Source organism: Amphibalanus amphitrite, unplaced genomic scaffold, assembly GCF_019059575.1.
Source record: "Amphibalanus amphitrite isolate SeventyFive unplaced genomic scaffold, NRLGWU_Aamphi_draft 000108F_arrow, whole genome shotgun sequence".
Taxonomy (NCBI): Eukaryota; Metazoa; Arthropoda; class Thecostraca; order Balanomorpha; family Balanidae; genus Amphibalanus; species Amphibalanus amphitrite.
In genome coordinates, this window is record NW_024881603.1 from 194,143 (window position 1) to 215,024 (window position 20,882).

Below are 20,882 nucleotides of genomic sequence, written 5' to 3' on the forward strand. Positions count from 1 at the left end.
ATGGGACGCGGCGAGGAACGGGCGAGACAAAATGGCGCCCGGCGCCGGGGGGGGGGGGGTAATCTCCCCATGCACGCGGTGAAAGCCGTCGACAGACCTAGTTAGGTAGCAGGGAATGTCCAGTAACATACCTGCAGTTTTGTGCGCTGGCGAGGGGCCATCGCGACCACAGTAGGATCCTAGTTTTACTCTCGCTGATGCACGTTGGTGTGGAACTCGTTCGGCGTAGGAAGACTATGGTGGTGATGTTTGCCAGCGTTGCCTTTCTTTCACGGATTTGTTTTCTTGTTGGATTTTGCTGCTCACATATCGATTCACACATACATCACTCGCACTCAAGACTGAACAGTGAACATTCAACTCGACTAATGTGCCCCGCGCCCTTGCCGACGGCTCGCCGGCGGGCACCCGACTCCGTCTCCCGGCCGGCCCGGGCGCGGCCGTCCCGGTTACCTGACCCGGCCGGCCAAAGGTCGGACCGGCTCCGGCCGCCGCTGCCAGCCCGCGGCGGGCCCGGGGAGGGGTACTACACTACATTCTTCCATTGTCGTGGTAACATGCTTGGTGAGGGCAAACATTGACATGATTTCTTTCCCATTAATATTAAAGTATCGCCTGATTATCTCGTCTAGTGCTGCCATCTGTCGAATGCTGTTCTCCCTAGTTGTTCTTCCTAGGGGTCGCCGCAGTCTGCCCCGCCGCAGTCTGCCCCGACACTAATGTTCCGTGATTATCGCCGGCTCTAATACGGTCCCATTATGCTCTTGTCGAGGACATGGTTCCCGCCATGCGGAGGGTTCGCCATCACCGAGATACGCCTGTGAAAAATGCCTGTCAATTTTTTTTGTCCCATACCTATTGAATTGTGAATTGTCCACCATGTGAAACATAGTGGAACAGGTATGCAGGAGTGCCCTTCCATGCCCATGTGACCTGGCTACGTTAAGTACCATAGAACTTCATTCAAGGAGGGGAATTCAAGCACATTAGGTCACATCACTCCCCGCTCTTTTTCTAGCTATGGACAGCCCGCCACCACAGGTATTAGTAAAAAGGTTACCCCTGGGGACCCACACTGAAAACAATTTCACCCAAAACTGGCGAGTAAATCGGTGCCTCGCGGGTACCCCTATCCGCAACCATTTTTAACCACCCTCCCAGGAGTCAATTTAGGACATAACACTTTAGCAATTCACTCTGGAGAGTAGTAACCCTTCACAACTATTCGCGCACCAGTGGCTCGCGACCCCTGCATCGAAAGGTATTCATCGACGCCTATACCTGGCAGCAGCGCCCCACAAACCCCTAGGAGAGGGGGTTACCCTCCACGCCTACCCTTCGTCGACCAAGTCATTTGCGGGAAAATATCTATATTATGGCAATCTCACACGTAGAAAACATCGGTGAGAAAGTTTCACATCGGTGGGAATATATATTCCCGACCGGGGCTGGGAAAATGCGTTTTATTCACCGAGGTTTTTGTGCGGAGGACCGAGTGCCGGTACGCACGAGGTCCGTAGCCAAAAACCGAGGTGAATAAAACCAGGGGGGGGTCGAAGTCTAGTTCATACTAGACTAGCAACCCCACGGCTGACGTCACGATCCCCAGCGTGACGTCACAGCCCCAGGGCATTGACCCCTTGAAGCTTGCAATATTTGATGGTGCTTACAGACAAACTGAACAAAGCTTGTACGTAACAAAAGAGTCATGCTTCTACGCTCGATAATGTGTTTATTGTGTTTTTAGCAGATAAAGCAGACAAAAATTGTTCAAAGGCAGAAACAGCGAGGTGTACAGTCTGTCTTAAAAGTACCGCGCAAAGTAAAAGTGGATCCATCAAGCATGACCGAGGAAGGGCTTGCTAAATTTGAGTCACCGAAGCAATTGACATCCTCGCCCATTCCCCAGGTCAATTGGTTCGGTGACTTTCAAATTTTAGCTGGCCATTCCTTGGTCAGGCTTGATGGATCCACCGTCAGTTTGCGCGGTACTTTTAAGACAGACTGTACGCCAGTCGCCACGCATCAATCTCATCGCATATGGTGCCCCAAGAGGCGCAGCATTGCACCCGTGACCCCTCTTTATGTCCCTAAGGTCATTTCAGGTCAAGAATGGTCTCCAGCAGTTTTTGTTGTACCGTAACCTTTGACAGAGATATGATTCTTGATTAAACAGCAACAAAAATACATTAAATGTGTTCAGCCCAACGATACAGATCGACTGATATGCATTACGGCATTTTCCGGTCAGGACATGACCTGGAAATGAGGTAAAATTGTCGAAATGACTTTTTGTGGTCAATTCAAAGTTTATTTGACGCGTATTGACGAGAGGAGCACGTTTATCTGCATTTTGCCGGCGTAAAGTCTCATGGAAATCCGTTGAATAAAGTTTAGGTCTGCGGAGTCGGAGTCGGAGTCGATCGGCGTCGACAGTTTTGCCCGGATTCAGAGTCTTAATCGACATGTCATTGCTCAAATTCGTGGTCTTCGTCTGTTTGCGGAAAAATATTACGTTCGGTGACCTTTCCAAGACCGATGTTTAAGCTGAGTTCCTGTTCATCTTCCTGTTTTGGACGAGCTTTTGAGTGTGAAAAGCAAAAGGGGGTGGTTGCACCCGAAACTGCTTTTATTCACAGACATGTTATTTACATATAACCACAGTTCTGACCGGGGTCGGAGTCGGAGTCGATTTTGGAAACCAGAGCCGGAGTCAGTCGGAGTCACCGAAAATCAATCGACTCCGCAGACCTGGCAGGGTTGCGGAGTCGAAGTCGGAAATAGAGTCGGCTGGAGTCGATAGGTAATGTATGCCCGCAGTCGGAGTCGAAGTTGGTTTCTGGAAGCCGGAGTTGGAGTCGGAGTCAGAGTCACCGAAAATCCATCGACTGCGCAGCCCTGGACTTATAACGATACCGAAATGAGCTGCTGTTGGAATGTCAAGTGTGTTCACACGATTTTCAGTCACCAGAATCTGCATCTTAGACATGGATGAGATAATAATGGATTGGTGTCTTCGCAGTTTTTGGCGACAGTTTTTGGAGACAGTTCAATTTTATACACGGCAGGGCAGTCCTGTGTATGCCTGCTTTCTTGACGCAAGTAAGGCCTTTGATAGAGTTGCCCACTCAAAACTTTTCCAAATTCTTTCTGATCGGGGGATTCCCTCATCTTACCTCAGACTTCTAATGCAATGGTACAAGTCTCAAAAGATGTGTGTGAAGTGGTCCGATAGCACATCGTATGAATTTCCAATTGCTAATGGTGTTCGACAGGGTGGAAATCTCTCACCTTTGTTATTCAATGTGTATATAGATGACCTCCTTCGCAGCATTCAATCAGATCCTGTTGGGTGTCACATTAGAGGTCGAGCTCTGAATATTTTGGCTTACGCCGATGATATTGTTCTTTTGTCACCGTCTAGAGCAGGCCTTCAAAGACTAGTTGATAAGTGTGAGGCATTTGCTGTGTCAAGGGATTTGAAGTTCAATGTGAAGAAAACTGTATGTATGGTTTTTAATCCACAACGCTATCATAGCCATCTGTCTGAATCACGGTCCCCAGTTATCATATTAGATGGTAGCAAACTGGCATGTGTCAATGAGTTTAAATACCTAGGACATGTGATACAATGTAATCTTAGTGACAGCGGGGACATGCGCAGAATGAAGCGTTCACTGTACTCCAGTGTAAATATGTTGAGTGCTTTAATAGGTCACGCGAGTAAAGACATTCTGGTCAAGTTGTTCCGTACATATTGTACAGGTTTTTACGGTTGTGAGCTATGGGACACTGTGAGAGATAAGAAGGCTTTCCGCGAGTTGTGCGTGGCTTATCACTCATGTTTAAAAAAGTTACTAAGGTTGCCAATATCATTCAGAAATCATCCACTATGCCATGCTAACAGGTTGTTGACGTGTCAAATGCTGGTAGCAAGTAGACAACTCTTATTCTATAGACGACTGACATCGAGTGAAAATACGATTATCAAAACTGTGCTTGATAGTGACGTTGGTCAGAATGGAACACTGGTCAGAGTTCATCGTGCGGTTCGGCGTGAATATGGGCTGGTGGAACTTGATTTGCCCTCTGCTAGCCAGGCGAGCATCGTTAACATATTCACTGCTCATTTAAAGCGTGTTGTATTGAGACGGAGACCTATAGATTAGCGAATGACCAGCGAACGATCGGAAGCCGAACAATGTAAATAATTATGGTACTACGGAATGTGGTTGTCTGGTGGTGAGTGTATGGTGGATGTAGGATGTGATGTACTTGTGACTGTGATGTATGTACCTCTGATGGTGCGAAATATATGGCATTATTATTATTATTGAGCTCAGGCCTGCCATCTAGCGGGATAATTGTCGTAAGTTAGGAGCAAGCCGAGTGAACGCCGCTGATTAGCATTGTGACACACGGGAGTGTGGTGTAGTAGCAGGCTTGTTGTGCAATTTTTCAAAAGATTATGTCTTTATATGTCAGTAAAAACGTAGAAATTAATAGATTTATGTGCAGGGTCAGTAATATGATAAGCAGTTCCATGTTATTTCCTCATTAAATCGTGAAACAGGGAGTTATTGGAGACTTCGCCAGCACGTGTCGTTTTCGCTATTTTTCACATAAGTCTTTACTTGGCCTAAATCAAACAAATTGTCCAATCAAAGAACAAAACGAACGTAAGTACTAAGTACTATCTATAAGTCTAATGAAAAAGTTAAACGGAATTGCTAACGTCATTGCCGCTCAATATGTCATTCAAGACGCTCTATGAAAAGGACCCAACCAGTGCAGCTGCGTAGTCGATGAAATTTCAGTGACTTTGGGTCCAACTCCGATTCCGGTAACCAAATATCGACTCCTACTCTTCCGGGCAGAACTGTCGATTCACACAGACTCCGACTCTGACTCCGACTCTGCAGCCCTGGTAAGTCTGTGGAGTCGACGACTTTTCGGTGACGTTCGGCTCATACTCCGACTACAGCTTTTAAAAATCAACCGACTCCGAGTCGGAACAGAGCCGCTGGCTCTGACTACAACTCCGCAGCCCTGGCCCAAGATAGCCGCCTAAAACAACTTTGATGTGTGATCTTCTTCGTACATTGTTAATGTTATTTTAAACAAGGAGTGGAAAGGGGAGACGAAGCCTTCACAAACAGGGATCTCCTGTTGCGGATCAATCAGCTGCTGGAACAGAAAGGCATACACACCCGGCATCTCATTTCATCGTTTTCCTAATGACTCTGCACCAATGTAAGCACTGATCAATGCAGTGCGACTTGCGAGCATCGATATGACATTTGTGTACCAAGTTTGAGTGTTATCCGCCCAGCCGTTCTTGAGATATGGAAGCGGCACCCCGCACGTGCGCACGTGCAGTAGCACCCCCATAGTGACACATGGAAATGCATTGGCCACTGGGTGCCGAACTATTGACGAAGTTTTACTGTAATGGGCCCAGCCATTGCGGAGTTACTTTATGTGGAACAATTTCGACACCCCTAAGTTGGCACGTGACACGTGCCGTAACATTAAAGGTAGTGTGCCAGCTTTCTTGGACCGTATGGAGTTAATGGCCCAGTTAAGGAGAACCGGATTTTTAGAACTTATCCATACCTTCAAAACTCATGGAAACGTCTTAAATTCTTCAAATTTTGAGTACCCCAGTGCGAAATTCGCCCCGACGGGTTGTCGGTCGTACCCCAACCACATTTCACACCACTATGAACAATAAATGCACACACTGAAATCGCTATTACCGATATGCTCATCCAATCAAGTTTCGATAAACCCGTTCATCATCAGCTCCTGCGGTTTCGAACACGCCTGTTAGGTGGCTTCTGATGCTCGTCGAGGTCGGAATTTCCAAATACGCGTGGTGCGTCGGGCCGCGCGCTCTGACTTCGGCCAAGAAAAATGCGTCAGCTGATCATTGTCATTTCTGCCACTTGCGTGTGGTGAAATGGGGTCATAACTTATAAGACGGCTTTTTCATATCAATTATTTTACATAAAATCATATTTCAAACCATAAATAATGTTCGACAGCCAAATAAAAGAAACAATACCAATACAGTTTAAGGCTCGACATTGTGTTGTCTACGATTAGACAGCTGATAACTCATTCCCGTACGTCGTATGGTCGTAACACTATAATGACCTTTGCTTATTGTCACAAGTGCGCCGCATTCGCGATTGTTGCCCGACGCCTGTTTGCAGGTGAGCCCACTACAGTTGTTATACATATCTAAAAACCGAAAAACTTTTAGGCGAAAAAGGCACTATTCCAGGCCCATTTTTGATTTTTTTGCGATATTAGGTAAAACCAGAAGCTTCTTATCCTAGGAAAAATAAAATGGGAAATCTTTCAAAGGTGGCACACTACCTTTAACTAAGATGAAGAAAATCGAGCGAAATTCGGAGAAGAAGGAATAAGCCTACCAAATATGCATGACATATTGTCAAACTGCTGTACCATTGTGAGTAAATGACCATTGAAAAGGTCGTACAAACCGATCGGACTGGGCGTTCCAATACACACTGTCTCACGCATTTTATTTTCGTTATTGCCTAAAGGCTGCTTGACGTTTTTGGCTTTCAAGCATTTAAGACATTTTTTGTCGTCTCAGGTCAAATAAAATTACCTCCAACTCGTGGGAATATGCACTTCAAGCCAACTAACACACCACACCCACGTGTGTCATAATGCTGAGAGATGGCGTTCACTCGGCTTGCTCCTAACTTACGATAATTCTCTCGCTAGATGGCAGGCCTGATCCCAATGTCGCGGATCCCAATGCTAATTTCCACGAGACACCAATCCAGTGTTATATCATCCATGTCTTAGATCATGAAATGGTCATTTCATGGCTTCTGGTTTCTAGTCAAGATCTGGTAGCCAGCGGTTCCTTAACCTTCCAGGCGGTGGGGGGGGGGGCATTTTTTGCCCCCCCCCTTAGTTTTTCAATATATCTCGAGAACCGCTGCGCCGATCGTCACCAAACTTTCAGTACCCTCCCGGGAGCAGCTAGCGCACATGGTGACCAATTTTTTTTCCAAAGGCTATGATAGGTTGGCCGCTAATGACGTCAGGGTGACGTCATTTTTGCCATTTTCGACCCAAAAAAAGGTTTCGCGGGAAGAGCTGTCAGGCCTACAGCTTTAGAGATACAGAAAAATGTTTCAGACATAAAAGGTGTGGAATCAAAAGGACTACAAAACTGCTATTTCGGATTTTCGAATTTTTTGGATTTTGACCCCCAAAAATAAAAAAAAAATATATTTTTTTAATATAATAGCCAAAAAAATCCAAAAAGTATTTTGAATTTCGAAAAAACCGGAATATATGTGATAGTCCCTACCGCCTTCTATCTACATACCAAATTTGAGATCGATACCTCTTTTTTTTTGGCCAAGTTATAGCGAAAAACTGTTCAAAATTGATGACGTCAAATTTTCAAACTCAATTTTTAGCAATTCTAGACCTCGTAGCGCAAAACAAAGACCACCATTAGACTCCCCGTGACGAGCTGCATCGAATCAATACCCATTTTATGCAAAATATCAACTTTGATATTTGACCTTTTTTGACCTGACCTTGACCTGACCTCCACCAGAAAGTGACCTAAACCGTACCTGATGGTCTTATAACCAACACCATTGAGTTGGAAATGAAAACTGGCCATAAAACATGCATCGCATAACCTTAGTAAAGTTGGGCTCATGTGGGTGACCCTTGGTGACCTTTGGTGACCTGACCTGTGACCTGACCTGGTATGACCAGTGACCTCTAATAGCAACATATGTACTAGACAACTGACGCCTTATCGCTGATTTTCGACAAAATGCGTTTTACTCGGTGTTATAGCGCTTTCCCTAGAAGCCCCGTGAACGGTGAAACATTTTATCTTTGACCTGACCTGTGACGTCATCGGTGACCCCGAGGTCAATGAAATTTGGTTTCCTTCGACAAATTTGACAGGGCTATCGAGCGCCGTTTGAATTTTCTGGATCCGTCCAGTAGTTTCGGAGATACGGGGGGGGGGCAAAAAATGCCCCCCCCCCCACCGCGCGGAAGGTGGCTGGTAGGCCCACCGCCTGCCGGGTTAAAGTTCCCAGGCATTCTCTGGTTCTCTGGCGCCTCAGGTCTCTTGATTTCTCAACCTGTCGGCTGTCTCAACCGTTCACGGTTTTCTGAAAGCTTCTGAGTGGCGGCTCTTCCACCAGCTATAAGCTGGTTGTTTCGTGGTTCTTGACTTATAGCTAAACTTCTGATTCTTAGACAATTTATGATCGATCACACTTAGATCACAAGGATGCTTCTACCGGGATAAAAACAGATATCTCTGTGTATCATTCACTTTACCACCAGGGACTGGCGACTTGCATTCTGTATAACATAATAAGTCTTTATTCTTATTTCTTTACGCGCTGAAATTAACCACCTGTGTCTGGAACCATGATATGCTAAAGTAAAAATATTATGCTAAAGCTAGATAAATTAGATGAGCCCCGAAATACAGGAAAATATCCAAAGAGCTTGTTTTACCCTATTTCACCTATAACGCCTTTTGGGGCGACTAACGGAGCGAGCGAGAGGGTGGGCCTTGCACGTGCGAAATTGCGAGGGGGTACCTCCAACTGACTTGTGCACTGTGTATTGCAAGAATTGCAATAGCGAAAACGAAAGAAGAGTATCGCACGAGAATATCACATTTAAATTTTGAACGCAAGATTTGTCATGACCTATCAGCTACTCAGCTACATAGTTTGAATTTTGGCTGCAATGAAGTAAGGATTATTTTTGTGAATATGTGTCATTTAAATTTGTCTGGCCATACTAAGCATTTTATTTGTGCTAATCAATGTCTCGTTTTGTTTCAGGATGAAATTTGTTACATAGCAAGAATTTTGATTCAAAGAAAATTTGTTCTGTTTCTTCTTTTGTGTTGATACAAATTCTACATCACATTGCAGTTTTATTTTGAGTTTACACACGATCATTACATTTCATCTTCATAGTCATAACTTCTTTGAAACTTGAACAAACCTACTTGAGTAAGTAAACTTGAGTAAACCTACTATAAAGTAACTTGAGTAAAGTAAAATAATTTAAGTAAAACTACTTAAAAATGAACAAGAAGCTAGAAGAGGAGGAACCACGAACATCGGATACAACGAAAGACATACGAAAAGCGAAACAAGAACGAGGAAATGCAAAACGAAAGTTTACTAGGAAAATTTGGGGCTTTCGCGACATGATTGAAAAAGATGGTCCACTATTGGCGATCCAAGAAAAATTTGAAGACATTAAGGACTCGTACCGTCAACTCGAAAAGTGTAACGACTTTGTCAACGCAGCAATCAATGCAACTGGGCCACACCATTTGATTGATAAATTGTTGGAAGAAAGTGACGAATATATGATTGATATTGAAGCATACATGGATGAAGTAAGAATGCACTTTGCAACTAAAAATCAAAAGGAACATGCTAAATTGTCAGAAATAAAAGTCAAACCTCTAAATGCGCCGCAGTTCTCTGGCAATATTCGGCAATATTCCAGTTTCAAGCAGGATTTTGACAGGTTAATGAAAAAGCAGTTTGGAAAGGACGCGTATGCCTTACGTCAATGCTTAACGGACGACGCACTGAATACGATCAGAGGAATAGAAGACGATTATGCCGAAATGTTTCGGCGACTCGACGCGAAGTACGGAGAGCCACGAAAATTAGTTGATTCAATCATACACGAAATTAAAGAGTTAAGACCTATCGCAGAAGGGGACCACGTTAAATTTATTCACATGGTGAAGATAGTAGAGAAGAACTGGTTGGAGCTGAAGAGAATGGGAATGGGAAATGAGATGGACACAACAATGGTAACGATGATAGAAAGGCTACTTCCCAAAACGCAAAAGCGGGAATGGGTCACACTACTGGATCGGCGAGAACATGTAGATACACCAGCCAGTTCGACATTTCAAAAACTTTTGTCATATTTACTCCAGGAAAAAAGAGTAATAGAATATATGGAAAATGATGTACGAAATCCAGCCGATTCTAAACCAAAATTCACCAGCAAAACAGTGCATAACGTTGAATTGGATACAGTGAAGTGTGACAGCGAAACGAACGGCGAATCCGAGGAAACGAACGAAATGAAAGCGAACAATTCTCAGAATAACATGATTCAACTTTGTAATCAAGTTCAAAACATGACCGAACGAATTGAACATTTATTTGACGATCGAACGAAACGAAACAACGGACCCAATCAAAAGAAACAACTCTCCAGTGCCGACAATAATATTTGTTGGATACATAAAACAGACGCACATCCAATTTATAAGTGTAACGATTTTTTAAAATCAAATCATGAAGAGAAACTTTGTAGTCTAAAACGAAATGGAGTGTGTTTTAATTGTTTGAAGCAAAGGCATATAGCCATGGCATGTCCTTTTGTCAACCAATGTGACAAACTAAAGCATCTGCGACAAAAATGCGGCAAGCGCCATCATCCATATCTGCATCTTGACAGAATTCCGGTCAATGACTCCACAAATGCGATTCACATGACTAGAAGTAAAACACAAGAGCCATTGCTTGCAGTTAGCCATGTCATCTGCAACGAGAGTAAACTTGCGGTTTTATGGGATTCCGGAGCGAATGTGTCACTCATTGATCGGAAAACTGCAGCTACGTTAAATCTCACTGGTATGGATGTTGAATTATCTATCAAGAAAATTGGAAATCAATATCAAGCATTGACGACTAAACGATATGTCGTTCCTCTATATGACGAGGACGGAAAATATTGGGAAATTAATGCATATGGGATAGAAGAAATTACAGAATTAGAGGAAATCGACATGATCAATATTGCAAACATATTTCGTATTCAACCAGAATACATCAAAAGACCACACGGTAAAGTTGATCTGCTTGTTGGGACAGACTGCTGCGTCCTACTACCAGAAGTTGTTAAAACGATAGAAAAGATCCAATTACTAAGAAATCAATTTGGTTTTTGTGTTCGTGGTTGCGTCCACTCGGATGCATTACACACCACGAAGAAGGATGATTCGGACACCGTCAATAATTTTAGCGATGTCACTAAAATGGGAGAAGAACACAGAAATAATTATGTCAAGCAAACGGAAGATAAAGTAACACGAGGAATAGCTCCAAAATCATCAAATGAAGAGATAGAAAATTCTACGGATCCCGTACGTTACATGCAACATCACGAACTTGTCAGGCCAGACTCTCCATCGACTCCAATGCACATTGTTTTTAATGGTATTCAGCTGTTAGCATTGATAGCAATAGCAATGGTAGCACTGAAAACAATTGCAGAAACAAACAGGAGCACACATGGAAAAGCCACTATTATAACAATAAGATATAGCTATGCTGACGATTTTATTCAGCCAGTTCCTCATGAGAAAGATACTTTTAGTTTGGGCGAAGATGTGCAAAACAAATTGAGGAAGCAGTTTGTCAAAGTTACAGGTTACAAGTTACAGGACGAAAGATTAGCTCGGTGTCCGAAACCGTTGAATACTGTTGGTGAACCTATACTGATTACTTTATTTGATGCAAGTATTCAAGCATACGAAGCATGCGTGTATGTGCAATTGAAACTGATTACGGCATTAGACTGCAGACTGAGAAAAACAATCCAGCAAGAAATGAACTTTATTTACAAAAACTTTCTTGATGTCGTGAATTCTGCTATCATGAGGGATCAAATTCCAAAGGAATTGTATGGATGTGACTTGTTTATCGCGACCAAATTTGCAGAAATTCAAATTCATTCGGAACAAAATGAATGGTGGCGGATGGCAGCTACTGACAACCCAGCGGACATCAGGCTCACCCGACCATACCATATCGGGCCTGGATCTGTGTGTCAAAGAGGACCAGATTTTCTGTCACTACCTACCTGTCGAGAAATGACATATCAGTCAGTCCTTACAAGTTCAAGAAAGGGGTTCAGTTCATATCTAAGTGCATATCAATTAAGATGACAAAGTGAGGAACGCTACTCTGCGATACTGCGATACAGCACTTTCCCAAAATGCTACAAATGCAAGCAAGTAGGTAAAAGCAAGCAAGCACTGGCCAGCCCGACGCCATAGTCAAACTTCCTATACATCGTCTTGTACCAATACTGGAACTTGGAAGCGCATGAAAATGACGATGTCGAATGACGATGACTATGACGAATCGTGGGGGGAGTGTATTGCAAGAATTGCAATAGCGAAAACGAAAGAAGAGTATCGCACGAGAATATCACATTTAAATTTTGAACGCAAGATTTGTCATGACCTATCAGCTACTCAGCTACATAGTTTGAATTTTGGCTGCAATGAAGTAAGGATTATTTTTGTGAATATGTGTCATTTAAATTTGTCTGGCCATACTAAGCATTTTATTTGTGCTAATCAATGTCTCGTTTTGTTTCAGGATGAAATTTGTTACATAGCAAGAATTTTGATTCAAAGAAAATTTGTTCTGTTTCTTCTTTTGTGTTGATACAAATTCTACATCACATTGCAGTTTTATTTTGAGTTTACACACGATCATTACACACTGCACCCTACTAACTGGTCTCTAGCGATGTGCCAAATTTGGGCACAATCGGCCCAGCCGTTCTCGAGATCTGGAAGCGGCACCCTGCACGTGCGCACGTGCAAAATGGGTCCCAACTGACTTGTGCACGGCACCCTACTAACCGGTCCCTAACCGTGTACCAAATTTGAGCGCAATCGGTCGAGCCGTTCTCGAGATCTGGAAACGACCCCTGCACGTGCGCACGTGCAGCAGCACCCCAACTCTGGCACATGTATATGCAGTGCCTAGTGGGTGCCTACCTACATGCCAACTGTTGTGTCTGCAACATTAAACAAAAGTGCCGGATCTTTCCAATCAAGAAAAAATGGAAACGCAAGCAAACATTTCATTCATTCGTCGAGCCAAAGCAATAACAATACCACAATGAACCAAGTTTTGAGCCAAATTTCAAATTCCTTTTTTCCCCAGTTATCATTTCTTCACATTCTTCATCAGTGTAACACATTTCATTTTTCATGCGCCTTTTGTCTCGCGCCATCGTTCTAATATGGACTTTGTTCGGACAGAACATCCTCCCCCCTCCACGCGCACGCGCGCGTGAGACGCCGGTATCACTGGACACCGTCAGCAGTTATCTCGCCTCCTCGAGAAGGCATATCTTGGTGGCCGGTCGGTGCACTGTACCACCACGAGCGCGCAGACGAGCTGACCTCACCCGGCCGTCAGGGCCGGGCATCACTTCGATCACTCTGCCGAGGGGCCACTGACCCCGCGGCACGTTATCTTCTGCGATCAAAACCAGGTCGCCGGGCGCCAAGTTCCGCATGTCTCTTGTCCACTTGCGGCGACAGGTCAGGCTGGGGACATATTCCTTCAGCCATCTGGTCCAGAACTGGTCTGTCAGAGCTTGTGTTTGTCGCCAGATCCTCCTGCTCGCAGACTCGCCGTTGTCGAAGACGCCAGGTGGCAGACAAGTTACCCGTCGGCCGAGCAGAAGATGGTTCGGCGTAATCGCCTCCAAATCATCCACTTCTGTGGACACATGGGTCAGAGGTCGACCGTTGACCACCGCCTCAACTTCGGTCAGCACGGTCTGTAGCGCTTCGTCCGTGACAGTCAGCTGGCTCAGCACTGCTCTTAGAGCACGCTTAACGGAGGATATTAGCCGCTCCCAGGCGCCTCCCATGTGACACGCACCTGGCGGGTTAAAATGCCACTTAATGCCATCTTGTGCGAGGCGGTCACTGATGGCGTGGACGTTCCATGCTTGGATCTGCCGACGCATCTCCCTCTCTCCTGCTCGCAGATTCGTCCCGTTATCAGAGAACACCTCTTTCGGTCTGCCTCGCCTTGAGACGAATCTGCGGAACGCCATGAGGAAGCTGTCGGTGCTGAGCGAGTGGCACAGCTCGAGGTGCACTGCCCGGGTGGCGAGGCACGTCACCAACAGTCCGTACCTCTTCTCATGCCGTCCTCCCGTCTTGACGAGCATAGGACCAAAAAAATCGAGACCGACGCTGCTGAACACGTGCCGCGTGTCGAACCGCGCCTGGGGCAGATCTGCCATCTTCGGCTGGCACGGTTTTGCGCGGCGCCGGCGACACACCGGACAGCTGTGCAGGACTCTCCTCACCATTGCTCTCCCTCTGGGTATCCAGAACAGCTGTCGCAGATCGTTCAGTGTCTGCTCGACTCCGGCGTGCAGTAGCTTCTGGTGGACGTCCTTCACGATCAGAGCTGTCACGCGGCTGTCCCGCGGCAGGATGACCGGATGGCGGGCGGACTCAGGCAGAGGGGCGTTCACCAGCCGCCCACCGACTCGAAGCAGGCCGTCTTCATCAAGAACTGGAGAGAGCATAAGTAGACAGCTACTCGTGCTGATGGACCTTCCGCTTCTCAGCGCTGCAAGCTCTTGAGTGAACTCCCCACGCTGCAACTCCCGAATGACAAGATTCTGCGCGTCTTGCAGCTCATCAGCCGACAGTGGACCACTTCTCAAGTCGTTCTGGCGATCTTCGAACGAGTGAGATGCCACGAAGTTGATCAGGAATCGCTGCGTCCAGCCGACTACACGCCTGTAGCGCAGCCAGCTTGAGAATCGCTCTGGGTCAGGAATGACCGCGGTTGTCTCTCTGGCTTTGTGTTGAGTAGCTAACACCACTCTAACTTCAGGATCCTCATCAGGTAGCTTATGCTGCTCACTACCAGCCGGCCAGCAGGTTTCTGGCCTCCACAGGAAATCGGGCCCACGGATCCAACGGCTGTCCTTAGTGAGCGCAGAGGCCGTTAGCCCGCGAGAGCAGTCATCAGCTGGGTTGACCTCACCAGTAACGTGTCGCCACTGGCTGGGCTCGGTCAAGTCACGGATTTCAGCAATCCGGTTTGCCACAAATGTGTGGAATCTCTTGCTGTCGTTGGCTATGTAGCTCAAAACCACCTGGCTGTCACTCCAATACACCACCCGGTGCACCTCTTCAGTGAGCTCTTGGACAACCGACGCTGCCAGACGCACAGCCAGCACGGCTGCCTGAGTTTCCAGGCGTACGATAGATAGTTTCTTGAGCGGTGCGACTCTGCACTTGCCCATGACAAACGCACAGTGAATGGTTCCGTCTGAGTACTCGTGACGCAGGTACGCCACGGCTCCAAAAGCCTTTTCAGATCCGTCACAGAAGACGTGGAGATCTCTTCTCAGAGGGGCTTCTTCCTGAACGCCATACCATCGTGGCAGCTTGGTGTCACTCAGCCGGGGCAGCTCCTCCATCCATGCCGCCCATCGATCAGATTCCTCTGTGGTGAGTGGGTCATCCCAGCCCTGCTGGCAAGACCAGAGTGCTTGCAGCTGCAGTTTGGCTAGAAGCACAAACGGCGAGGTGAATCCGAGTGGGTCAAAAATAGACGCCACGACGCGCAGTATTTCTCGCTTCGTTGCCGGCTGCCGCACATTAGCCAGCTCACTGGGCGCCGTGCTGCTAATCTCATCCTGCTCGGCATCCCAGGTGACACCCAACACCTTCTCAGTTGGCAGTGTCTTCTCTAAGTCAGCTGTACTGGGAGCCCGCTCCTGCACAGGAATTCCGGCGAGGACAGACTTATCATTGCTGAGCCATTTTCGCAGCCGGAACCCGCCTCTTGAAATCAGCTTTGTCACCTCGATTACGATAGTTTTCGCCTGGGCGGGGCTGTTGACTGAAGTTACCATGTCGTCCATGTAGAAGTCTTCTACCACGATGGCTGCTGCTTTACGACCCTCGGGAGTGTCTTCAGCCCTCTCTTCTGCGGTCTTCTTCAATACGAAACTCGCTGAGGCGGGTGACGAGCGAGCTCCGAAGATGACCCGGTCCATTTGATAGGTGCTCGGGGGTCTGTCTGTCTCTAGATCCCGCCACAGGAACCGGAGTGCCGGCTGATCCTCTTCTCGGACCGCCACCTGCAGGAACATCTGCTCAATATCGGCGATTGATATTGTTTATTGTTTATTGAACACTTAAGAACCCATCCATACAACATGGCTATTCCTGAGTTCGTGTCATAGGAGGTGAAAAAGTAAATACAAGGGGATGGTGACGCAATCAAGCACACATAAAAAAATACATAGCCCACAAGCACGCATACTTTCTAAAATTGGCCCAGACGCCGTTTCACATTCCTTTTAAAAGCGCCCGGTGGTTGCTCCCTGACAGCGAGAGGCAGGGCATTGAAAGCCGACACAGCACGGTACAAAAATCTCCTTCGGCCGGACTCGGATCTTATCCGTGGAAGAGCGAGGTCTGCGTCCTGCCGTGTGTTGCGCTCTCTCCCCTCTCCTACTGTGGAGAGCTGCTCGGCGATATCCTGAGGAGCGCCGGTCACCAACATGCGCTTGAGTAGGCACAGAGTGTGGTAAGTGACCAGTTCACGAGCCGGGAGCCAGGTGAGAGTTCTGAGTGCGTCACTCACGCGGTCATGCTTGCGCCGCCCCGTAATAACTCGTGCACCGAAGTTAATCACCTTTTGAACACGAGACATGTTTTTGGCGACCGCAGTACCATAGACACTGATACAATATCTCACGGTTGACAGAACCAATGCGTTGACAATAGTGATGAGAGTCTCTTTCGGTAGTCTATATCTGGCATGACTAAGACCTATGAGAAGGCCAGTACATCGTCCGACAAGCTGATCTATATGGTACTCGTAAGACAGCGTGCGGTCCATTACCACGCCCAAGTTTTTGACGCGATCACTCTCGTGGATGGTACTGCCGCTCACGGTAAGGGTAACAGGCGGAACACCTCGTAACATTTGGCGCGTACCCAATACTATAAGCTGCGTCTTGCTGGAGTTCAGTTTCAAGGAGTTTTGCATAAACCAGCGATGCAGGGTGTTAAGTGCACACTCCATGCGATGGACCAGTGATGCGATGTCACTTTTTCTGCCCGTAACGAGGAGCTGAGTATCATCAGCGTATTGAACGATGGTCACCTCGCTCTCTACGTACAAACTGATGTCGTTCGAGTACACGGTGTACAGCAAAGGTCCGAGCGAGGTACCTTGGTACACTCCAATCGGGTTTCTCATCGGTTTGGAGGTCACCTGTTCGTTCTGTGGCGAGCTCATCCGAACGTATTGAAAATGATCCGAAAGATAACTTTGGAACCACTCAGTGTTCACTCCATAAAGTTCGAGTTTTTGAAGCAGTTTGGCGTGATTCACAACATCAAAACATTTACTCAGGTCTAACAAGACAAGAAGACAGATATGACCCTGATCCATGGCCTGATGGATGCGATCGGTAATTTGAATAAGTGCCGTTTCGGTAGAATAGTTTCGGCGAAAGCCATGTTGGGCGGAAGCAAGAAGGCAGTTGTTAACGAAGAAAGAGTACAACTGTTCGTGAACTAGCCGTTCTATGATCTTTGAGAGACAGGGCACAAGCGATATAGGGCGAAAACTAGATGGGTCGGTGAGAGCACCGACTGACTTGTAAATGGGCTGTATCACGGAGAGCTTCCACGGCGTAGGAACCACGATAAGCGATAAGAACCACTGGCTGCTGGCGGAAGCGAAGCAGCACTCCTGGGATTTGTTTCAGCAGGTATGGGCCCGTTAGCAAATTCTCGTTGAGAGATGTGTCTGCAAACTTCGCCGCTGCGTCAAACACCACCCGGAATTTACCAGGTTTGCTCGCGCTGGTTACCGCGTGGTGCGGCAAATACCAGCACCTCTGATGATGCTTCTGTAGTTCCTCTTCGGTCAGCAGACGGGCGTAGCCTTTATCCAGATACTCTCTCATAGTGTCGCGGTAAGCTGCAGCCTTTTCTGGTGCTCGTCGGAGCGCCTTCTCCGTAGATTCGAGGCGGCGCAGGGCCATGCTACGGTCATTGGGCAGGGGGACGCAATCAGGTTTCCACAGAAGGCCGGTTTCATACCTGTCACCTCTCCACTTGGTGGTGGACTCCATCATCTCTTCCGCCAGTCGATCTTCATGAGAGCGAGGCTGCTTCATATTGTACCTTGTTCCAAAGGCCTCGGTAGACCAGAAGTCTCTCACTAGAGCTTGCAGCTTCTCTTCGCCTTCACAGCGGTGGGCCACATGCAGCACTTCTCGGGAGCCGACCGGTAGAAGCTGTGCCACGCTGCCCGTCAGACACCACCCAAAATACGTCCGGATGGCTGCCGGCTGGCCTGGCCCACCTACTCGGGCCTCCCGCTGGAGAATCGCCTCCAGCACATTAGCACCTAAGAGTAATTCGATCTTCCGTCCGTTGGTGTCTGGAATCGAGATGCCTTCCAGGTGTTTCCACTGAGCCCTTCTTGACCAATCGACTCTCTGCGGCCGGATATTGAGCTGGGGAACGGAGAAGACTTCGGGCACCTTTACAGGCTCACATTGCCCGTCTGCCGACAGCGGAGCCACCTGCAGTGACACCTTCATTGTAGGCCGGGTCATGCCGGTACCCTCAACGTTACCGAGCGTGAGCTTCTCCGTCGACCCAGTCACCGACAGATCCCGAAGCACGCTCTCAATGCATAATGATGTGTCCGCTCCCGAGTCGAGCAGCGCGTGCGTGTCGACGAACTTCCCAGCTGGGCCGAGTACTCTCACGGGAACCACTTGCAGCAGTGCTTTACGTGGCCCGCTCGTTGCATCCAAGGCTGTCGCCATCACACTTCTCGGCTGGTCAGCAGCTAGTGCTGGAGCATCCTGCTCCTCTGAGCGCCGACTCGAGTGATCGGGCACATGCAGCAGTGGGTGATGCTTCCCACGACAGCCGTTCTCTCCACAGATCAACTTCTTTCGACACCGGCTGGCCCAGTGTGACTCGCCGAGACAGCGATAACAGCGTCTGTTGTCACGCGCGAGCTGCAGGCGGTCGACTGGCGCCATGGCTTTGAAAACTGGACAGCAATCCAGATTGTGCGCCTCTCCATCGCAGGCCGGACATGGAGCGGGCTCTGTTGCCGTCGCTGTAGCCAGAGTGGTGCGCTGGCTGCTGCCTCTCCGTCGACCGGCTGGCTCTGCCGGAGCCACCCGCTGCGTTCTGGGCATCATCACCTCCCGCTGTCTAGAGACACTGAGCGCGCGGCGACCAGCCAGCACCAGCGGTCTCAGCCACTGGTCAACGTCTCCCAGCGTGGGACGACGTGGTGCCATCTTCAGCTCCACCTGGCCCCACTGCCAAGCCAGTGACCTTGGCAGCTTTTCTAGGACCTGGTCCAGGTTTGTTACTGCAGCGAGGTCAGCTTCGAAACCTCTGGCGGACAGAACACTGACGGCGGCGTGGAGGGCGCGAGAGAACCGCATCAGGCTCTCGACATCATTTTCCTTTATGGAGTGATGCTTGAGGACACCATCAAGGGTAGCTGTTACAACCGCGCGAGGGTCCCCAAATTGCATATCCAGCTCTTTCAGTGCCTCTTCATACATGTTGCCGTCACATAAGAGCCCACGCACTGCTTCTCTCGCTTCGCCTGTCAGACAAGACTGCAGGTAGGTCAAACGTTCGGTGTCTGAGAGAGCGCCGTTATCATGCACCAGAGCCTGGAAAAGTCCGCTCCACCGTGGCCATTCGAGTGGAGAGCCATCAAACTCGTCCAGCGTTATCTTGGGCAGTGATGAGGTCCGGCGCTGGCCGTCACCGCACGGCAGCTCACTCAGCCAGCGCTCCGTGCGCTCCCGGGCGTCAGCATTTGCATTTTGTTCAGGCAGGTGAGCTCGCTGGGGCCCTGCAGCGGACTGAGATCGTATCTGATTCACATCGGTTAACTGCTGCATCTGACCGTGTCTTGATATGACACCGGAGGGCGGCCTAGGGTCTGCCGGCGCTCCATTTCCCTCTCTGTCTCTATCTTCAAATACCAAATCGTTCGGGGACTGGGACTTCAAATCGTCGTCTTCCATGAGCCGCAATTCTAAAGCATCGATTTCGGCGGCGTCAGCAGCCCTCTGAGCCTCTGCCCGGGCCTCCTGTATCACGAGTTGGGCCTCAGCCTCAGCAGCGGCGGCGGCAGCGGTGGCCGCCCGTCTTCGTGACTCCAGCGCTCGTTCAGCTTCATCAGCCGCTCGTCTGGCCTGCAGCGCCTTCAACTGGGACACCTGAGCCTTCCTGCGCTTGGCACTGGCTGTTGAGGTGCTGGTTCCAGCCTCACTCCTCGTCTTCAGGCTGGCCTCCGACGTACTCGTATCTCCGCTCATTTTTACGTTACGAAAATATGAAACTCGTTAAAAGTCCTCAAACCTTAAAATAATAGCTCTGCATTGGTTACGTTAGTTCGTTACAGCGTTATGCGCATATGTTTCAAAATCTAAATACTGATGCAAGTTCTGAGTTCAAATGATTAAGTGCGTTACGTTAATTCTGAATCCGGCCCGGAGGACCATAATGTTGTGTCTGCAACATTAAACAAAAGTGCCGGATCTTTCCAATCAAGAAAAAATGGAAACGCAAGCAAACATTTCATTCATTCGTCGAGCCAAAGCAATAACAATACCACAATGAACCAAGTTTTGAGCCAAATTTCAAATTCCTTTTTTCCCCAGTTATCATTTCTTCACATTCTTCATCAGTGTAACACATTTCATTTTTCATGCGCCTTTTGTCTCGCGCCATCGTTCTAATATGGACTTTGTTCGGACAGAACATCAACTTTCAGCGTAATCGGCCAAGTAGTTACCGAGATATTGCAACAATTACAAAAGTGACACCTCTTCGTTTTGCACGTGGCACGTGCATAAGGGGTCACCCACATGCATCGGGAATAGTCCAATACTTGGTAGAAGGAATGAAGCTACCCTACAAAAATTACCGCGTGTAAATCGGT

General features: G+C 47.9%; 2 protein-coding genes across 3 annotated transcripts; one reads left to right on the forward strand and one right to left on the reverse strand.

Moving 5' to 3' along the window:
* The first annotated feature begins 8,659 nt into the window (after positions 1-8,659).
* Positions 8,660-12,555, forward strand: LOC122380841. 2 transcript variants are annotated; one of them, XR_006256405.1, is made up of 3 exons: positions 8,660-8,789; positions 8,883-12,377; positions 12,471-12,555. XR_006256405.1 is itself a non-coding variant. In XM_043364345.1 (2 exons), exon 2 carries the CDS (start codon positions 9,131-9,133, stop codon positions 12,029-12,031), a length of 2,901 nt encoding a protein of 966 aa, XP_043220280.1. In that variant the 5' UTR covers positions 8,660-8,789; positions 8,883-9,130; the 3' UTR covers positions 12,032-12,555. The 2 variants fall into 2 exon arrangements, 1 of the variants encoding a protein (XP_043220280.1); XM_043364345.1 differs by having other exon boundaries at positions 8,883-12,555.
* A 394-nt stretch (positions 12,556-12,949) lies between these two features.
* On the reverse strand, positions 12,950-20,331 carry LOC122380842. The gene is made up of 2 exons (XM_043364346.1): positions 17,736-20,331; positions 12,950-14,075 (listed from the first exon to the last, which is right to left on the reverse strand). The coding sequence occupies exons 1-2, from the start codon at positions 20,254-20,256 to the stop codon at positions 13,210-13,212; spliced, it is 3,387 nt and encodes a 1,128-aa protein (XP_043220281.1). The 5' UTR covers positions 20,257-20,331; the 3' UTR covers positions 12,950-13,209.
* Between the last annotated feature and the right edge of the window lie 551 nt (positions 20,332-20,882).